At 32.3% G+C, this 20,499-nt stretch overlaps 1 protein-coding gene across 3 annotated transcripts in view; it reads right to left on the reverse strand.

The window, feature by feature from the left end:
* The window catches only part of LOC130894182 (scavenger receptor class B member 1-like), a 65,463-nt gene that overhangs the window by 15,208 nt on the left and 29,756 nt on the right, over positions 1 to 20,499 (reverse strand). For all 3 annotated transcript variants that reach the window (XM_057800805.1, XM_057800806.1, XM_057800804.1), the window contains exons 3-5: positions 8,242 to 8,352; positions 4,945 to 5,089; positions 3,045 to 3,189 (exon numbers count right to left, since the gene is read on the reverse strand). In XM_057800805.1, coding sequence (XP_057656788.1) covers positions 3,045 to 3,189; positions 4,945 to 5,089; positions 8,242 to 8,352 — 401 coding nt within the window. The remainder of the gene's footprint in view (positions 1 to 3,044; positions 3,190 to 4,944; positions 5,090 to 8,241; positions 8,353 to 20,499) is intronic.

Consider the following 20,499-nt stretch of genomic DNA (forward strand, 5'->3'; position numbering starts at 1 on the left):
ATATATAAATTCTAAATTCATATCATTTCCACTTGCCACACTAGCGATATTTTGGGGAGTCTTCGTATTATACTTTGCTGTTCACAGCTTAACAATTTTTCAACTAATCCCTATTCAAGACGGTTCTCCTTACCTCTACTTTCCATAATATATAGAAAGTTTTTCAGGGCCATATTTTTTCAGTGTATCGAATTTGTGACTTTTCTGAAGATTCGTGTTTTTAATTTGGTCAAAATCAGTTGTAAACGGCGATGACGGCCTTGTAAATTTCGGATTGGTGATTGTAGTGATTCGCCGTTTGAGAAAACAAAATACTCTATAATTTAACGTGATTTATATGTAACGAAACAATACGGTATAAATACAGTTATATATGAAATAAACCCAATGTCTCTTCACATGCATATGGAGAGACCATCTCACGAGTGTCTACAGAAAATTTTCAGTAGCGTTGATATCATACTACGGTTGTCTACTATTATGCAACCAAAAGTAGCCTACATTTGTATAAACTACGACGGCGAATTACTAAGTACCAAAAGACCTTTTATTTATTCGTTGATTTAGGTTATAAGAAATGAAAAATAAGGAATGGTTTGATGTAGAATGTATACAAGCAATGAATACGAAAAATAAAGTACCTGAATCTAACAAATAGGAATAAAAGTATCGACTTAAAGTATAACCAAGCGAGAAGAGAAATAAAAAGAGTATGTAGGTAAAAAACGGCAATATAACGAAGAAAAATTTATACAAATTGAGGAGAAATTTCAGAAGGAGATAAGATCCTTTTATCAAGAAACGAAAAAATGCAAAGAGGGTGACAAACAATAACCAGCTACCTTAAAATAGAACAATGATGCATGAACCAAAAGAAGTAATTACTAAACGGAAATGAAGCAGAAGGAGCAAGGGAAATAGAATAAAGTGATCTAGAGGAAGTAGAAGTAGAAATACCAAGTGAAGGAGGAAAAAAATTCATAATAGAAAAATAAAAAAAACAACAAGAAACCAGGGGAAAGTGTTGCTGAAATGTTAAAATACGGAGGAGAAAAGTTGCAGAGAGAGTTACACGAATCACTCCAAATAATATGGGAAGAAGAGAGCATGTTTTAAAGTGTTAACGAAAATAATAAAGAACAAACTAGAAAAATATGCCAAGAAAATACTAGGGGAATATCAAGCAGGCTTTAGAGATAGTAGGTCAACAACGGACTAGATTTTCTCCCTACACGAATTAAAAACCACCTGCTATGAATACAAGATACCACTTAATTCTTTGTGTATAGATTTTAAGCAGGCATATGACAAAATAAATAGGAACGCAGTACTAAGCAAATTAGGCGTACCGGAAAAAATAATCAGATTAGTTAGACTAACCTTAGATAAAACAAAAAATTAAGTTTTCATGTCAGTAGAGGACTCCGACAAGGTGACTGATATGGTTTTAGAAGTAATTATCCACAATTTTAAATTAAAAAACGATGGGACAATCTCCAATAACGAATGCCAATGTCTAGCTTTCTTAGATGACGTAGCGTTGATAGCAAAATCCAAGAAGCACTTAAAGAAAGCAGTAATAAAATTGGAAGAGGAAGACAAAAATTTTCGAATAAAATAATAATAATAATATAATAATAAGAATAAATCAGGAGAAGACAAAATATATGATCATGGGAAATACACAGAGAGAAACGGAAGATTACTTGTCCTTTAGGACAAGCAGACACAAAGAGTTTCCAGCTTTGTTTATCTAGGAGTAGTAATAGAAGACAAGGGAGTAGACGAATTAGAACTGAAAGCCAGAATAACTCAAGGAACACAAAAATTCGGAAGTGTTAGATCACTCATAAAGTCAAAATACGTGTCAAAAAAAACAAAAATAAGAATATATAAAACGGTAGTAAGACCCACCACAACAAATGCATGTGACAATAAAAAAGGTAGATGAAGCCATGTTGGAAAGATGGAGAGGAAGATACTAATAGGAATCTACGGAGGAGTACACACAGAAGAGAGCTGGGGAAGAAGAACAAATAAAGAAATGGAGGAAATTTAAGGAGAAGCTACAATAAGCTCGTTTATTAAGGGACAGACAGTGAGATGGTTGGGATATGTTGAGAGACTACATAGAGAACGGATGCCAAAATTAGTAGTGCAAAGAAGACCAATAGGGAAAAAGAGAAAGGGACGACCAAGGAAGAGATGGTATGACTGTGTAATGGAAGACCTACAAAATAATAATGTGCAGAATTGGAAAGAAAACGCTGTGAACTGGAAGGAATGAAGAAATATTGTGTGGAAAATGCAAAATAGAGGACTCATATATAATATATAAAACTATATAATACTGCTCTTCTTGCCCTACATGGCCTGTAGAGCATATTAATAATAGGTTATTAGGATAAGTAGTTCCTGTGTTTATGGGTTTTAGATTAGATACGAGTAAACTAGCGTTTGGATTCGACCTAAAAACATTTAGATTTTAGTCGGGCCTTTCGAAAATTTGTAAGATTGTTAAAATCGAAATATTAAGTTCGTAACCTGGACTGGTTGAGTCAAAATATTTATACTAATATTGAGTATTTTCATATATCACATTTACACATGAAAGTCTGTATTGTATTGTTGAAACCAAGAATCAACAACAATCTGGAAGGATATTGTGAATGATACTTTGAAGATCAAATATATTTCCAATGTCCACTTTTCTACTACTTTCAGATGGTATTCATTGAAGAATTGAACTACTCTTGCTTGGTTATCTGTCACTTGCCTTTAGAGTTCTGTAAGGCTGCTATGTGTGAATATTTTCAAATTGTTATTGGTCGCTTAATTTCGTAGCCTTGCAATTAAGTTGTATTATTTTTGTGGAATGATATTCCGTTCACATCAAAATAGCAATTGATTTATAAAAATCTTAATAATAAAGTTTGAATCATCAAATAGATGAAAACCTGGAATACATCTAGAGTATTTAAAACTTTAAATAGAACACAATAGAAGACTTAGTTTTGTTGTTCGATAATATATAAATTACTTACTAACACAGCTATATTTGGCATCACAACAGTTTTGCTCAAAAGATTAACGGGATTCCTTTCAGGTAAATATTCCAAGGTTCGGTTAGACGTATAAGTAAGAGTTCCATTCTCATTAAATATTATGTTTTTGTGGATTAGGTTTTCCCTGAAATAATAGGGATATGATACTATTACAAATATATAACGTATTTTTTGAAATATCGTAGAGATTTGAGTGAAATTGAAACAGCAGTATGCAATGTCTGTTATTTCGTTATTAAAATTTACCATTTCTCTCGAGTCATAACTTTCATTTCCACTATTAAAATGTATTTGAAATGATCCGCATATCAGAAATAGTCGTTGAAATACAACTGTATTCGCGTATAGAAGTTAATCCAAAAGTATTAAGTTATAGAAAAAGGTATGTTCAGATCGTAAGAATTGAAAAGGAAATGATGCCACAGGAAACTAAAAACTAAAATTACAACTAGAAAGTAATTTTGGGTGGTGACAGAACCTTTATCTCAGATGAAAAGGACCCTCGCGAATGATCAACACTCTCGCCCGCCACTGTGTCTTTCAGTCTGCTAGTGTAACCAATTCCTTTTTCAAAAGGTCCAAGTAAGTCAAAATAGTTCCTTAAGAAGTATGAGTGCCTATGGAACTTTCTCCTTTGTCTCTTTTCAACCTCCAATATGCTAATGTCCTTTACTAGAGTGAAATCAGTTATTTAGACTGAATCATATGAAAAAATATGAAGAAACAATTCAGATTATCAAAAAAGTAAACCGTTTGTGTTGCTAATAACGGGTAAAAAGCTGAACATAAGTTAGAAACCGACAAATTTTTGAGTAAACGCGTAAATTTTAAAAAGCTAACAGTGTATACTTCTTTCAATATCAATTGCAGATTATAAAAACCTGTTCGAAGCCCTTACCGACAATTTTGTTTGATCTACCATAGGCATAGATACCTCATTTTATAAATTTATTATTTTCGAATAATATAATCGAATCATTATAAATTGGACGACATTATACGCCGTTATTTAGGCAGATGCATTTAATTGTAGTTCTACTTGGAACTAAAATCATTATTATATTTCGTTCACTTGCTACAACTGAATATTAAATTATAAAACGTAAATAGACGAGTAAAATGTACCTTTCTGTAAGGGAGTTTGGTTTAAACATGGTACCAAACGTATACTGAGCCCTTTTTGTATCCCAATCATTTTTTTTTTCTGGAAAACGAAATTTCAAAGCAAAAATCATAAGGGAAAATAAATTCATTGCAAATAAAAAAAAAGAAAAAAATCCAATTCCAAATTATCTGTATAAATAAAAATGATTGCATTATCAGATTGCTGAATGTTTTCCTTTTTTAAACATTCGAATATATTTAAAATAACTTGATGAGTCCACGTGGACTGACGGTTTGTTAGATATTTATCGAATTTTATAAGGAAAGTAAACTTTATTTTTATAACTGCATAACTGTCTTCTGCAATTGATATTGGAAGAACTACAATAAGACCCCACCTTGATCGAAGATCTGAGAACGAAAAAACTGTAATACTAACAGGAAGATTTGAAGATGCCTGAAGAAGATGCATAGGTTTTTCAAAGAAATGGCAAATCGTTTTTCTATCATTTTGACTAACTCTAAATAATCAGCAATTATCACCAGGGATTAAACTGTACCTACCCGTCAGTAACATAACGAAAAAAAGAGCGAGCGACTATATGAATTTATTTCTAGTTATACTAATGTGGTTATGATTCGGGGATGAACGAATGATGTCAAAACTCTCAGACTATTTTCTCTCTATCTCTCTCTCAAAATGTAACGTCTTGTTTCTACTGAATTTTGGTATTTAAATGATGTTAATAAAATTGAGTGATAAAATACTATGTACCTGTAAATGATGGGTCCTATTTCTTGTAATTTGATTTTTTTATCAGTCTTATTCAAAAATCTTTCAGCATTGGTAACATTAAATAAGTAAATTTTAATTATACCATAATCTGGCGGTATTAACCACCACTCATAAGGAGGTAATCCTGTAAAAACCAAATTAAAAATGATTGAATTGGTCTATCCAAAGTCTTCATAAACATAAAACAGAATGGAAATAACGGAAATAAGTTTCGTGATTGGTTCAAAGAATATCAAAGATCAATCCAATGAAACCGTTATAAGTGATTGAGTGATTGAGCAACTTATGAATAAATTTAAATTTGATATGATTATAACATATATATACAGTTTTCGAAAATATTCTAGGTGAAAATATTCAGATACATAGGATTTCAAAAAAATTAATAAGAATGTTGAAATTTTTAATGAGTATGTATTTATTCGTTCAGTTGTAGTTATTTGATGGACCAATACCACAATTGTGAGACATATAATATTAAAAAAATTATACAAAAATACAATAATAAGGGCATTATTTTAAATAAACGGGCCTCACGAATAATAGCTATATATCCTATCAAGTGATCAATTATATAAAGGGTGTTTCTATAATCAACCAACAATGGTCTACCACAGAGATATCTCAAAATAAATTATTTATTTTGATAAAGGAATACGAACCGATACGGGGCAGGTTGCTGATATATAGGGTATTCAAAATTTTGAATAAAAATCAAAAATTTGCCATAAACCAAGAACGAATTCATATTTTTTTTCCAAATTTGGTGACCAATATGCTCCTTAATGAAGTAAGTATTTTGACATAAACAAATTGATAAAATTCATCAATGGTGCGCTGTCAAGTTTAGTTGTCACTTGTATCCCTCTATTTCTTACGGTACTGGAGCAAATTCTTTTTTTAATTTTGTGGAGCTAAAATGAACGGTTTTGTAGAAATTTGCCTCTAAACAAAAGTCTGAAGGTAATTAAATAATCAATATTTCTAAATTACAATCTAGTAGGCACATGGCATATTTTTGATAGCTTGTGACACTTTTTGTATTTTACACTATCTTGCTAAATTTAATCATAGAATTTTAGATTTGCTTTTATATTAATTTCGCTGTTTTAAAAAAGAGTTGAGCGATATGTTAATGATTTAAGGGGAAGCTCGAAAAAATGGTAGAATGGCAGCTGGTTTATACCAACAAAGATTTGTTGTCCACATTTTTCTACATTTGCTAGTATTGAAAAAAGGCTGAAATAAACCGGAAACTTGTTAATTAAAAGAAATAATGCTGAAAAGCAAGGTACAACTAGGAACTGTAGGTCACGCTTCAAGAGTGGACCATTCTGCTGTATGGAAAGTTGTAAAAGAACAAATGTTACATCCATACAAATTGGCTAGCATTAGAATCTAAAGATTTTCAAGTGCGTATGGAATTTTTAAGCTGATATATACAAAAGTGTCGTGAAAATCGAAATTTTCCAAAATATGTGTGGCATACCGACGAGGCTAGATTTACTAGGGAAGGAATTTTCAACTCTAGAAATAGTTACGCTTGGGATGCAGAAAATCCGCACTTGGTTCGTGAAAGTGGATTTCAGCATAAATATTCGCTTAATGTGTGGGTGGGTATAGTTGGAAATTGTTTAATCGGGTCTTACAATTTACCAAATAAATTTAATGGAGCGATTTATACGCGCATTATGGAAGAAATATTTGATGGAGAATGTACCGTTAAATATTAGACAACACATGTGGTCTCAACACGATGGGGCATCTGTTCATTTTGCTACAGTGGCAAGAAATTACTTATACAGACGTTTTAAAGAAAAAAGATTGGTCGTGGTGGACTTAAATCCTATCGATTTTTTTTATATTTGGCTATATGAAGTCCTTAGTGTACGAAACAATCATCGAATCTCAACAAGATCTAATAGCAAGAATTCAAGCTGCGGTAGAAATCATTCAATCCCATCCAGATTTATTCTCAAAGACACGTTTTTCAATGATAAAACGGTGTAATAAGTGTATTGAAGTAAGCGGCCAACAGTTTGGACAATTATGAATAATATTTACGCTTAATCATTATTTGGAATTAAATGAATAATTAATTAATTTGTAAATTACTTACGTGCTTGCAGACTTTTGTTTAGAGGCAAATTTCTAAAATACCGTTCATTTTAACTCCATAAAAGTTTATTAATTTTTTAACTGAAAATAATCAGGCAATTTTAAATCAAATTATAAAATTAAAAAAATAATTTACTGCAGTGGCGTAAAAAATACGGGGAGAAAGTGATAACTAGCCCTGACAGCGCGCCACTGGTTAAAGATTGCTTATGTCAAAATATTACTTTATTAACGAGCGTATTGGTCAGCAAATTTCGAAAAAAAATTGAAGGCGCCCTTGATTTATGGAAAATTTTTATATTGATTTAAAATTTTGAACACCCTAGAAGGCCCCGTAAAGGTTCGTATTCATGTATCAAAATGAATCATTTATTGAGATCTCTCTGTGATAGAACGTTGTCGGTCGGATATAGAAATACCCTGTAATATTATGAATTAATGCAATTTATATCGGACCAACTGACTAATTTCATCATGACTTGCTACGTAACCATTGAGCAATTCGAAAATAAAGCTGCATTGGATAATGTGTGGATCATTATCTTTTTCAAATATCCATTGAAAGCGAATACGCACGGATGAGGGCAGGCTTTATTTTCGTAATTCAGTGTCACATTGTAGTGAAACAGTTGTAAGGTTATGAAGGTATGTATAAGTTATTAGAGATAAAATATTTTTTTCTCAATATTTTTCAAATCTATCACAAAGCAATAGGAAGCATAAATGCTTGATCCGTATTTTATATGGGAAATTTAGTAGCTATATAAATATAAAATTATGATGGAACTTTTCTTTGATGAAATTTCATCAGCCTCTCTAGGATATTAACTCTATCAGAAATCTGGAATATCAAATTTCAGTTTGGAGATCTAAACTTGAAATTTTGTAGTACACTCGCAAAAACAAATAACTCATTTTTTTAAATATTAGTCTCAAACTATGATGGGGCTATCTATGGTTATCTCTGACCGTATTTTTTTAGTTTCAATATTTTTTATGTTTGAAGTTTAGAAATTTATAATAAGTGAAATCATGATATTGAATTTTTTTCCATCCAACCAAAATATTTTTTATTATTTTAATCAATTGCAAAACATATGAACGGGTATACTACAACCTCCCTCTTGGAGTATGCTAATTGAATCAAATTATTCATACCTGGTACCATTCGTAGTCTCAAATTCATAAGTATATCGTATGGCGGAAATACAATTTGTAGCAGTCCTAAAACGAAAAGTAAAATACTGGTTGTTCCTAGTAGATATGGACCTGTAAAAAAGAAAAAAGTTAAAACACTCCTATATTAATACATATCCACTTATTTGCGAAGAATTAGTTTGAATAAAGTATCAATGTTATTTAAAGTAAAAACATAACCAGTACTCTCTTCATTTCGGCCTTGTAAGTTTTGTGACGAAGTTTCTTATCACAATCATAATTATTTCACCAATAGAAGTAAAATTTTATCGTCTTTATTCCCTGACAGGTGTAAGTTACTCAGATGAAGAATGTAATTAGTTCATTGAAATATTACAATGTACCTTGCGTTTTTCTGAGGACGCACGAATTTTCTTTTATCGATGTATCAAGTCAAGAAAAGCTTAACCCCAAGTTTGTGGTGTTCCACCCCTTGTCCCCCGACCGCCAACTTAAAGAAAGGGGCGAAAAGCTATTTTTGACGATATCTAGCAAACTATTGTCTCTACAAAAAATTCGTGGAGACCTAAATTGTGACTAATCGCTTTGCCTATAATTTTGTTCACTACACTTTTTGTAATTAACCGCGAATTTAAAAAGCTAAGTGCAAAAATTTTGTCAACAATTTCTTTTTTCAATCAATAACTTTTTATTTTTTGATTTTCCAATAAAATCACCTGTTTCAGATAATTCTTTGAGGATTAATTTTATATGTGGATGTTTTGAATTCCACTCATTCTTGTGGCACATAGAGCGCTCTAAAAGTGTCGGGGCACGTCTAGGCTCACCACATAGTGCCAAAAACAACATATTTGTTATCGTTTGAATTTTTTTTTTCATTTTTCTTTTTTACAAATTTTTCTGAACATTTATATATAATTTATTATTTTTAATCGACTCTTTTCCCCGCCACCTATAAGGTAGAGTCCGTAGGCGCGTTTTTTACGTGGTATCCCCGGTAAGTCTAATCCACAGATAAGTTGTAGGTGAGAGAGATTTGAATAATGATTAAATTTACCTGGCATTTTATCTATTTTAGTTCTTTTTGATGGTCCAGGTTGTGTTTCGGGGTCAGTTTCTACATCTGTGCCAAAAGTAAAGGTTTGGGAAATGACAGGAGTTAAAATTGGAGTCATAGTTCATCTTCTAATTCGTTTTCTTCTATTAACTTCCATGATGTTACTGCAAGTTTCGCAAGAACAATGAAAACATACTGCAGATCATTTGAAGCCTGCTTTTCCGCAGCTACATATGTTTCAACAGTTTCTTTTACATCTGCAGTAAATTAATTTCATACGCTACGGGAATGCTGGAGGCTTGGAGGATTGTATTGGCATCCACATGTTTGTTTGCATCTTCCAGCCCTAATCTTCAGGACTTTTATTTCTCCCAGACCACGACTGGACCTGGTGATATTCTCGAAGACTGTGGAGAAGAGCTGCATTTTGGGTTGGAGTCAGTAATGATTAGCTAAATGAATATTTCCAAGTCCAAAATAGTTTTTTTCGTTCCTTCATGAAGTACTTGACATATAATCTGGTGTCGGCTTTGATGCAAATGACTTTGATCTTGGAATGCTTCGTCTCAAATCATGCAGCTACTTGAAAAATCAAAATCTGTATCAGAAATTTCAGATACTGACGACGACGAGCGACTACTGCTGAGTATGTATAGTAACTTCAGAAACACTTTGTAAGAAGAGTTCTTTGTCCAAATTATTCTTCACTTTTGCTCGCTCAAGTATATTTTTCACTCCTTTAGCTTTTATAATTTCCACTTTAGTGTCCCCGAGAGGTTTTTTACAAATAAAGCAATCACTCATGATGAACAGTTGAAAAAAATTGAGATAATTATCGAACAATTAGAAATTCTGCCCACAACACTTTTAATTGTATTTTATAAACTAGTAGTACTTTAATACGTCTACACGTAGAAAAATATGTAGCACAACTGAGAGAAAAGGCTTAGGAAGATGAAACAGCTGAGCCTCCAAGGGCAGAAAATAATAATAACAATAGTACTAGCTGGTAGATTTTGGTTAGGTTTGTCCCCAAACGGCACATGGCGAACCTTTTCTACCTTCTTAGAATTCCTATAAATATACACTCCTCTCAGAAATTATTAGAGGAAGAACAATAATGATTGAAATAACAGTCGATTAAAAATAATGAATTATATATAAATGTTATAAATATATAAAGAGAAAAATAAAAAAAAATGAAAATGATAACAAATATTTTGATTTTGGTGAACATAGAAGCGCCCCGGCACTTTTGGAGCACTCTATGAGTCATAAGAATGAATGGAATTCAAAAAATCCATATCAAATTAATCCTCAAAGAACGAAATAAAAGATTGTTTTGAAATAATTTTATTGAAAAATCAAAAATAAAGAAGTTATTGAACGAAAAAAGAAATTGTTGACAAAATGTTTGCACTTTTTTGCTCATAACTTTTCAAATTCACGGTTAATGGCAAAAAATGTCGGAGACAAAATTGTAGGCAAAGCAATTTGCCACAATTTATATCTTGACGAATTTTTTGTATGGACAATAGCTCGCGAGATATCGTCAAAAATAGCTTTTCACGCCTTTATTTATGATGGTGGCCGAGGGTCAAGGGGTGGAACCCCACAACTTTAAGGTCTAGCTTTCCTTGACCGCCCGACACATGGGTAAAATAAAATTGCGTCCTCAGAAAAACATTTTAATGGACTAAATATTCTCAGTAGAAGTTTCTCAGATATTTATACAGCACATGATAAATTGATAACCTCAGTGCCCGCTCCAGGGCCGGCTGAACTGGACATTTGTCTGGGGCGGTAAATTTGAAGAGCGGCATTTTGGTAGTTATTTACATAAAGTATTGATAACTAGTTAATCAAAATATATTGATAGATTGATTTTTTCTTTAGTTAAAATCAACATAAATTTATATTTCGTATTTATTGTTTAATCTTTTCTAAAACATATCTGCCATCGTTCATTCCTCTTATATATTGAGGCGATTTTGCTTTGATCAAATAATATTAGTAACTGTCGACAACTTCTTCTGCATTAATTTTCGAATTGTAGATGAAGAGTAATGAAACATGTGACCAACCACGTCCGACATAATTTTATTTCCCTGACATTTAACAATTTTCCTATAAATAAATAATGGAAACACAAAACAAAATAGATAAAATGTTACTATTTCACTATACGAGGTCTGGATATTAAATAACGAGACGGATTTAAAGAACGAGTAGTGCGTTGGGTATCTGGATATCTTGACAGTAGCGGTTTGAAACGAACGTGTTTTTTTCTCGTGCCGAAAACCATGAGTGACGAAAAACAGGAGCAACTTAGTGCAATAAATTATTGTAAGAGGCATTTGGTGACATTTATCTCTCATTTATCTCTATCTCGTGCGCGTGTTTTTGATTGGTGTAAGCGCTTTAGTGATGTTCGAGAGAGCAAATCAAAATTCAAGGCAATGTTGATCGTTTTTCCTGATCAACTTTAGCCACACATCAATATTCAAGGAAAGTAAAATGCATCCCTATAAAATGGTATCAAATCAGGAGTTCATGAAAGACGAGATTTATAGGAGAACGTATTTAGTGGACAAATTATGGCCATGTTAGAAAACAATTTGATCAAATCAGAAGATGTTTTGTTTTTTGGTTAGAGGAAATTTACATTTACGTTCATGCTCATAATGAATATTTTCTCTATTGGTAATAACCTGATAAAGTTGAGGTTTGGGCAAGAATTTCTGCTCCAAAATAATATCGTCCCTACATTTGAGAACTTATATCCTGATTCAAAAAACCCACAATTTCATACGAATATTATATGGTTTCAGCATGTTGGAGCACCACCCCAGCACCACCACTAGCAATGTGTGTATAAAATCAGAATATTGCTAGAAAACAGCACCTCGCAATCCATTCTATTATCAGTGAATTCAAAGAATATCAACCAATGAATTGACTAATTTAATTAACAAATGTTCACTTAGTATTTGCCAATTATACTATTTTATATTTTCAGTTTGGGGGTATGGCCAATCAAACACCAAAGTTCTAATATCTGTACTTCAGAGCAGAAGGGTATTTAATCCAAAAGTTCAGTTTCCCGCTTTTTCTATCCAAATCACTTTGAATTTCGCGCTTAATCAGCTGGCCAAAGTTCAAACTTCTCGGATGTAAGGCTTCTGAAATAGCATTTTATGAATGGTATAATATCCTCATAGCAGTGAAAACAGAAGAGTATTAACTACTTTTCATATGCCTTAAGTTCACAATATCACATACAATTACAGAGTAAAACCGTATTAAGTCGCCGAAATAATATTATATCCAGATGCTATATCAAACGAACAAGTATCAAGTCCACTCCCATGCATTGTTTTGCGGTGCGGGCTCGTTTTCTCAGGTTGAATCTCGTACTATCTCTTTGTCGATCTATTGAACAAATTGTGAATTGTGAGTTATATAATTGTGAGTCAAAAGTTAACCGGATTGAAAAAAGTTAGTGAGAGAAATAGAAAAATGGTTCAGAATTGTTTTGAAAGGGAAAGGTATAATAACAAATCTACCCCAGCCTCACCTGTACAGATTTCAGTTCCAGGTAAGCAGTCGATTTGATGGAAGATTAGATGTAAATTCGAATCATAATCGATTTTATTGTACATATTGTACTTTTATATTTTCGCGACACATCCGCAAATCAAGTAAATAAGCCACAAATGCCTCCTTCGTGGTCATACTCACATGGAGGTGGATAGTTTCCATTCCGTAGTTGAGCGTGAATCTGAAAAATACCCTAATTATAAATTAATGACACTTGGAACTGGATGCAGTTGGCTCTTCTTTAGGTCAATAAAAAAGAACTACGTTGATTTCAAGGACTTTATTAAGCTCTACTATATTCCTAAAGCTCCCTTTCAAAATTACAAGAGAACAGAGAAGGACGAAAAATTTTTGATTACAAAAGTAGTTTTGATGGAAATCAGGCAGGACTCTTCAAGCATTCTGTATTTTAAAACTGATTTTGACCACGATTTTAATAGATAGATAGATAATTTTCAATAGAAGAGAAGGGCGAAAGCAGCATCTCGACATAGAGGACGTTCCAACTGCACTTTGCGAAAACTCTAACCTAATAAGCTCAAAAAAATATAACGACCTACATAAATTACTAAAGTACCCATAGTGACAAAAATTCAACCCAAGTTAATGATGACTAATAATTAAAATTTCCTATTAGCATTAGCTGATATTTTTGTTTAACCATTAGTTTCCAGTTTGTGATTCTTTCTTCAATAAATTATTTTCGATCACAAAAACTTTGTCTATTTGTTGTGCATAAATGTATTAGTCCATCAAAAATTGAGCAAAAAATGCTAAACAAAATTTTGGATCATCTAGTGATGGTGTCATGCCATATTCTTACCTAATAAATTTTCAACAAAAAAAAAACTGTGTTATGCCTAGGAAATGAATAAAAGTAATCGTTTTTCGCTCTTGTGAAAAATATTGAATTGGTGACTTAAAACCCTTCTGCTCTGAGGTACAGATATATATTCCGAGCTTTTGAATATTATGTATTCATCAGCTGGGACTGAAATTATGGTCAAGGTAAAATGTAAAATATGTATAAAAAGATAACAATATCGAGAATTACTTATATTAATCAATTGAGAATGGTGGCGTGTTGAAATTTTATTTCCAAGCCAAACACAATTATCCGAATTATGAGTTTCAAAAATCTATATTCAAATTGACAAGTACAGTCTAATGATCCTGGTTGCCATTCAAATTAATGTGAATTTTTTTGGTTAGATTATGAATGAAAATTTTTATTGGTTAGATAAGGTTAAGTTGTTACGAGTAAGGTTGAATCTTATAGATTAGATAAAATTAGTTGGTTACTGATTGCGCTAAATTTATTTTTCACAAACGATATCAGCTAGATCAATTATAGAATTAATAAAAACTCCAATTCCGTGTTCTCGATAGCTTCTCGAATCATTCTGGACTCAAAGAAGCGAAGTAGGGTGATGGTTTTGTTTGTATTGAGAACCTTCACCAGTTTTTTTAAAACTAAATTTTTACAAACTAATATCTACACTAATCAATATGTACGAAGTCTGGCTATTGAATAAAGATTCTACGCGCCTAGAAGGCGCCCTATATGGGTAGGGTAAAAAACGAGTAGTGCGTTGGGTATCTAGACATCTTGTCTATGTACGTTCTAAAACATATTTCCACCACTATTATATTATTTGTGCAGTAGCGGTTTGAAACGAACGTGCTTTTTGTCGTGTCGAATAAACCTTGTGTGACGAAAAACAGGAGCAACGTATTAATCTCAAATTTCTCGTTAAATTGTTAAATTTAAGTCCAACTGAGTGCTATACATTGTTGCAAGATGCCTATGGGGACAATTATCTATCTCGTGCGCTTGTTTTTGATTGGTGTAAGGGTTTCAATGAGGGCCGAGAGAGCACTAAAGATGACCAGCCCAACAGGTCGACCTGTGACTGTTTCAACTCCAGAAACAGTGACCAAAATCAACCAAATTGAGCGTGCAAATCGTCGAATGAGCATCCGGATGACTGCCGAGGCTGTAAATGCTAAACGGTTAGAAAAAATTTACACGAGGAATTACACATGACAAAAGTCTGTGCGATGTTGGTGCCAAAAAATCTGACTCCTAACCAAAATGCAAATTGTTAATATCAACTCATATTTAGATGAATATCGAAACAAGTCGAAGGATTTATCAATTTTCAGAATCAACAAATTTCATATTAATGTTTTATGGTAAATATGGTAAAGACTTAAATAGAAGTGAAAACGTCAATTTTTATCAGTCTTTCAAATATTATTGACAAAAACTAATTTTAAAACAATGGAGAGCAAAAAATTTTTTTGCCAGCTCTAATTTATTTTGACCATGGCACAAGAGACTGTTTCCCTTCAAGTTCCGACGTTGTAATGTTTATAAATGTGAATCAACTATATTTGATTAATAACTTTGTTTATATTTGTTGAAATAAAATTGACTAAATTCGAATATTATTGATGTTCGGTTTCGGGTCTCAAGCCCAAACGAGGGTTATTAAATTGTTCTGATGAGAAGTAATAACGTCGAAACAAGTCAGTAGTTACAATCTCTCCTTGCAATTGTGAGCCATTGGGGATGTTAATATCGACAAAAAAGTCGATTGACATAACGCTCTTCAGAGGAGTTGTAACTCAATATTCGTAGAGGCATTAGCCAGGAAAGTAGTTGTTTCTCCTTTGAAGAACGGCAGAATACATTTTCGAAATATTGAATTTCGCAATTGCACTGCGACCAAAATGATGTATTGTGTTCCCCTTTCTTGCTGCGATACTGGAGAGTCCAGTGTTTCCAGCTGATCCATCAATCCCACTCCTTTCAAAGAGTCTAGAATGTGGGATGGCTTTAAGTGACAGAGATCTTCGTCTTCTATTTCATAAGCACCCAGGTGTAGTGCTCTGGATTCCTTAGTACTTCACACTTTGAGAGAATGTGGATAGAGGTTTCGTCCTCTGTGCAACAAAATCTGCACTCCGCATTATTTGCTAGGTCTAGTGTCTTCATGTGTTTGTTGAGGTGACAGTGCCTCGATAAAACTCCTGTTAGTATTCGTAGATTGTTCTTTCTTAGGTTGATACATTCAGCAGATCTACTCTGGTTATAGTTTCCCTTATGAGTTTCAGTACCTGTAGGTTGACCCAATAATTGGTTTTGCTTCTATCTATCTCCTTTTCCAGTGTTTTTTCAATTTTCTGTAGCTGATACTACTGAAGAGTTTGAGTCCCATGAAGGGCTTGTTTGCTCCCTATCTAGCGAGCTTATCAGCTATTTCATTTCCTTTCGCTCCAATGGGTCCCGAAATCCATTGTAGGGTAATTTTATTTTTCCTGTCTAGCTCGTTTAATTTTTCTAGGTAATCCCAAACGAGTTCCAATTTTATGATATTGGTGCTTAGAGCTCTAATTGCTGCTTGGCTATCGAACAGGATGATGATCTCCTGTTTGCGATAGTTGCTCTCTAGATTGGACTGAACAGATTTTTCAATTGCCCACATTTCTGCTTGAAAAATGCTTTGTGCGCTGCCCAGGTTTTTAAAGTGTTTGCTTCTGGGCCCGCACACTTCTATTCTAGTTGCTCTTTTTGATCCATCCGTATACCATTTAATGGCATTTCTGTTCATTTCTTGTAAGGTGTTTTGATCCCATTTGCTTTTCCAGTTTATTATTGAGGTAAAGTTTTTCTCAAAGCTGAGCTTTTTCGATGCAATGTCCTTTGATGATTCTCTGAACATTATAAGTAATGTTTTCTCTGTCACGCTTTCCAGTACTATAAAGAGAGTTGGGAGATTTAGAATCACTTCTAGGGCAGCTGTTGGGCAAGATTTCATGGCCCCAGCTGCACATAAGCAAGCCTTTGAGAGATTGTTCCTCGTGGTATTAAGACTACTTCTAGTATCTCAAACCACTACCCCATATGTGACGATTGATCTTCGTAGGATCTTCGGATTACAGCCCCAATTCTATGAAAACAAACCTGCACAAACCACGTAAGATTCCGTAAGTACCTTTACGAACTGTATATAATTTCAATGTAAAAATGTATTCCACTATTATTAATTTTGAAGTATATATTCAAGTTATTGGTAAAATATGTAACTGTTCACAATTAAATAATTTTATTAAAATTAGTATAACAATAATAATCAAATTTAGGAAATCCTGTACTCAAAGGGAATCAGAGTTTCTCATGCTACCAACTGAGCAATATATTATTATTTATACAATATAATTATATTGTAAATTATCAATAAACTTTCCATATACAAGGGTTAAATGAAAATATATTTTAATTTATTTAATTAATACAGATTATTATAACAATAATGAAACATTACAAAATGGCGCCCAACGGGGGGCTGTAAATTTCTAAGCAAACGTAGAATATTCCACGCTACTTAAAGATCCTCAAATTATATAAATATTACAAAGTGCGGCTTGAAAACCAAGAAATATAAATTTTGGTATTTTGAAATAGTCTATTAAAATATAACAAGATTTTTATTATTGTATGATGATAATAAGATGGAAGGAAAAATGACTCTTACGGTAAACACGGTAAACAGGTAGAGGCAGGAGAAGGATTAGAAGAAGAGCGAGAAGGACATGATAACTTTTGGGTGGATAACTTTTAAGGGTACCAAGAAAAAAGGGAGAGCAATCAGGAGCAAGAGGATAAGGAAGCAAGTGAAAGATATGAATCAATTGAAGAATTAGAAGGAATTGTAAGAAGTAGGGAAAGGATGACCGAGCTAAATAAAGGAAAAGAACATGAATAAAGGGGTGAAATAGCACAGAGGAAACAAGACATAAAAATTGAATTTTTGATAAATATGAAAAGAGATATGATTAATCAAAATGAAAAGCTGAGGGCAGATATTAAGACAGATATAAACAATGTTAAGGGATATATGAAGGATATCAAAAGAGACATCAAGGATGTGAAGGGAGAAATAAATAATGTGATTGAAACTGTGAATAAAAAACTAGAAGATATGTGAAAAAAATTTAGTAATCAGTTGGAGAAGAAAATGCAAAAAGTAAAAGCAGACAATTTGAAGGAGATTAAGCAGCTTAGAGAAAACTTAGATGTGGAAGAAGAGATAATAGATCAAAACAAAAATTTGAGATTAAAAACTCAAGAAAATGAGGTTGAGATCAATGAAGACATAGAAAAATATATAGTGGAAGAGGTTGGAGAATTAGAAAAGGATCTTTAGGAAAATTATCGAAGAAAGTGGAAATATGTAGTTTGGGAGTTAAATTAATTACACACTAAGAGGAATAAAAAATTGAACAAACAGTTCATAGAGAATTTGAGAAAATGAACAAAATATTGTGGAATACTAAAGAAGAGATGAAGGATAGCACAAGAGGAAATATGAATATTGAAGACTGAATCTTTTTGAATAATATATTTCAAGGATCATCGAGGAGAAATCTTCTGTACATTAGTGTTAATGACGGTTCTTAATATATATTTTTGTTTGAAATTATTAATCTACTATTTTTATTGCTTAACTAAATAATAATAAGCTTTTTAGGATGCCTGAGCCTTGAATAGAGATAGTGAAAGAAAAAGTATAATTTTCAATGATCTTGAATATATCCGCATTTGTAAGACAAGGTTAACTGATATCAATTATATAATTATCCATCGACAAATAGGATGTATATTCAGGGATACATCATAATCTGTTGATAGCAATGAATCTGAATTGAATCATAACAACTTGATTTCAGTTTTCCGTTTACTATTCCGAATCAAATCATTAACAACATAAGTTGAATTTTCATTCACTAACAGAAATACAAATTTTTCGGAAACATGATGACCATGATTTTAAATTATCAAAAATCACATATGTCTCTTTAAAAATTAAAAAAAGTGTTTGAATAGTTACAGACAAGATAAAAAATAATAGAGCTAAGTTTCAATTGCAAATCCCTAATCTGTCACAATACTCTACATTTTACTGCTCAATATTCCTAATGGTACTTACGAGGATTTTGGAACATGATCTGATGAAAGAGTACGCCCATCGAGTCTTGGAAATTTATAAAACGGAATTAAAGGAAAAAATAAATTATAGGTAATAGCACTCCCTATATTAGAGTTATTAATTGGACCAACGAAGAAATAAACAATGTAAAGTGATGCAAAATAAATGTTTTTTTTTGCAAATACGCAATAATTAATTGTTTATTTTTTTTATTTTTCTTAACACTGCTGTAAAAAAATTTATCAAACAATAATCCATTTATTTTAAAAAATATGTTCTATTTGGGCAATTTGGGATTTTTGTCTAGAAGTAAATATAGTTTTAAAAGCAACCATATTAAACCAAATTAAAAAAAAAATCGTTTTTAATACTTTTTTATAGAACATGTCAGTAGGTAAGTAATTTGTTATGCAACAAACGGGTGTATGTAACCTTCAATCAATCAAAGTTACGATGATATACTTCAGGTCTGTTTTTTAAAGTTAGCTATTGTAACTATTCATAATAATAATTTATCGCCAATAATGTGTTATGTTTATAAAAATGAGATACTTCCCTTTATGGCTTTTATGACGTAAAATGATTAAATAATTAAGTTTTACGTATGTAACGCCACAATTACCTCGGAAACGGCTTGTACGATTTTTATAAATTTTTTGTCTTGAGATATGGCCGGTTTTATTGTAGTATCGAATTTATGTCGTAGGTCAATAGACAAGTTGGGATTTTAGCTAATAGGCAGTTGGCTGATGGCGTGCCACGGATGTCTATTCTCCTGGACTTTTGCTAAAATTCGGATAACAGACTATTGGGTTTACAGAATAAGAAATAGGAAAAAAGAAACATTATTTATTGATTTTTTGCATGTCAATCAATCATTTATTGCAACACGTGGAAGCTTGGTGACATTGTGATTTACATTTTTATTTTATTTTTGAAACAAAACACCGATTTGTTCCACATTGTTTACCAAATCGAATCTAACCTAACCAGTCTGAGCATGAGCTTCTAAAATTTTCTCATAATAATCTTTTACAGGTACACAGTAAATAACATGTGTTTGTTTTTTTCTTTTTACGATTACATGACATTCATTTTCGATTTGCAAGAGTTCATAGCTATTCACATAATGATAGTAAGTATTGTAAGCTTTGGGTCCAGCTTCTCTGTCTGGAGGACCAGCGAGTAAAATTTGCTTTACTCTGTCTAACTGTTCTCTATCCCATATACCGCGATTACCTTTCTGACTCTTAAACAATTTTTCAATAGATATTCTATTATCCGAATTTTAGCTAAAGTCCAGGATAATAGACAAACGCTTGGTCGTCGACGAATAATCTATTGTTCGGCATTTAGTCGTCAGCCAACTGCCTATTGTCTTGGGATATTAGCTAAAATCCCAACTTGTCTATTGACCTACGATATTTACATTGTTGTCAGATCTTCTCGGGAAAATAATAAACTTTGTTTGCAGTCATATTTAGACTCAATTTAGATATGGATTAGTATTGATCTGGTTTACTTGAAATAACATCTTAATCTGCGGTGTATTTTTATGGTTTTAGAAATTTTGTGAATTTTCTAATCAAATAATTTTGATATTGA

This window comes from Diorhabda carinulata, chromosome 5, assembly GCF_026250575.1.
Source record: "Diorhabda carinulata isolate Delta chromosome 5, icDioCari1.1, whole genome shotgun sequence".
Lineage (NCBI taxonomy): Eukaryota > Metazoa > Arthropoda > Insecta > Coleoptera > Chrysomelidae > Diorhabda > Diorhabda carinulata.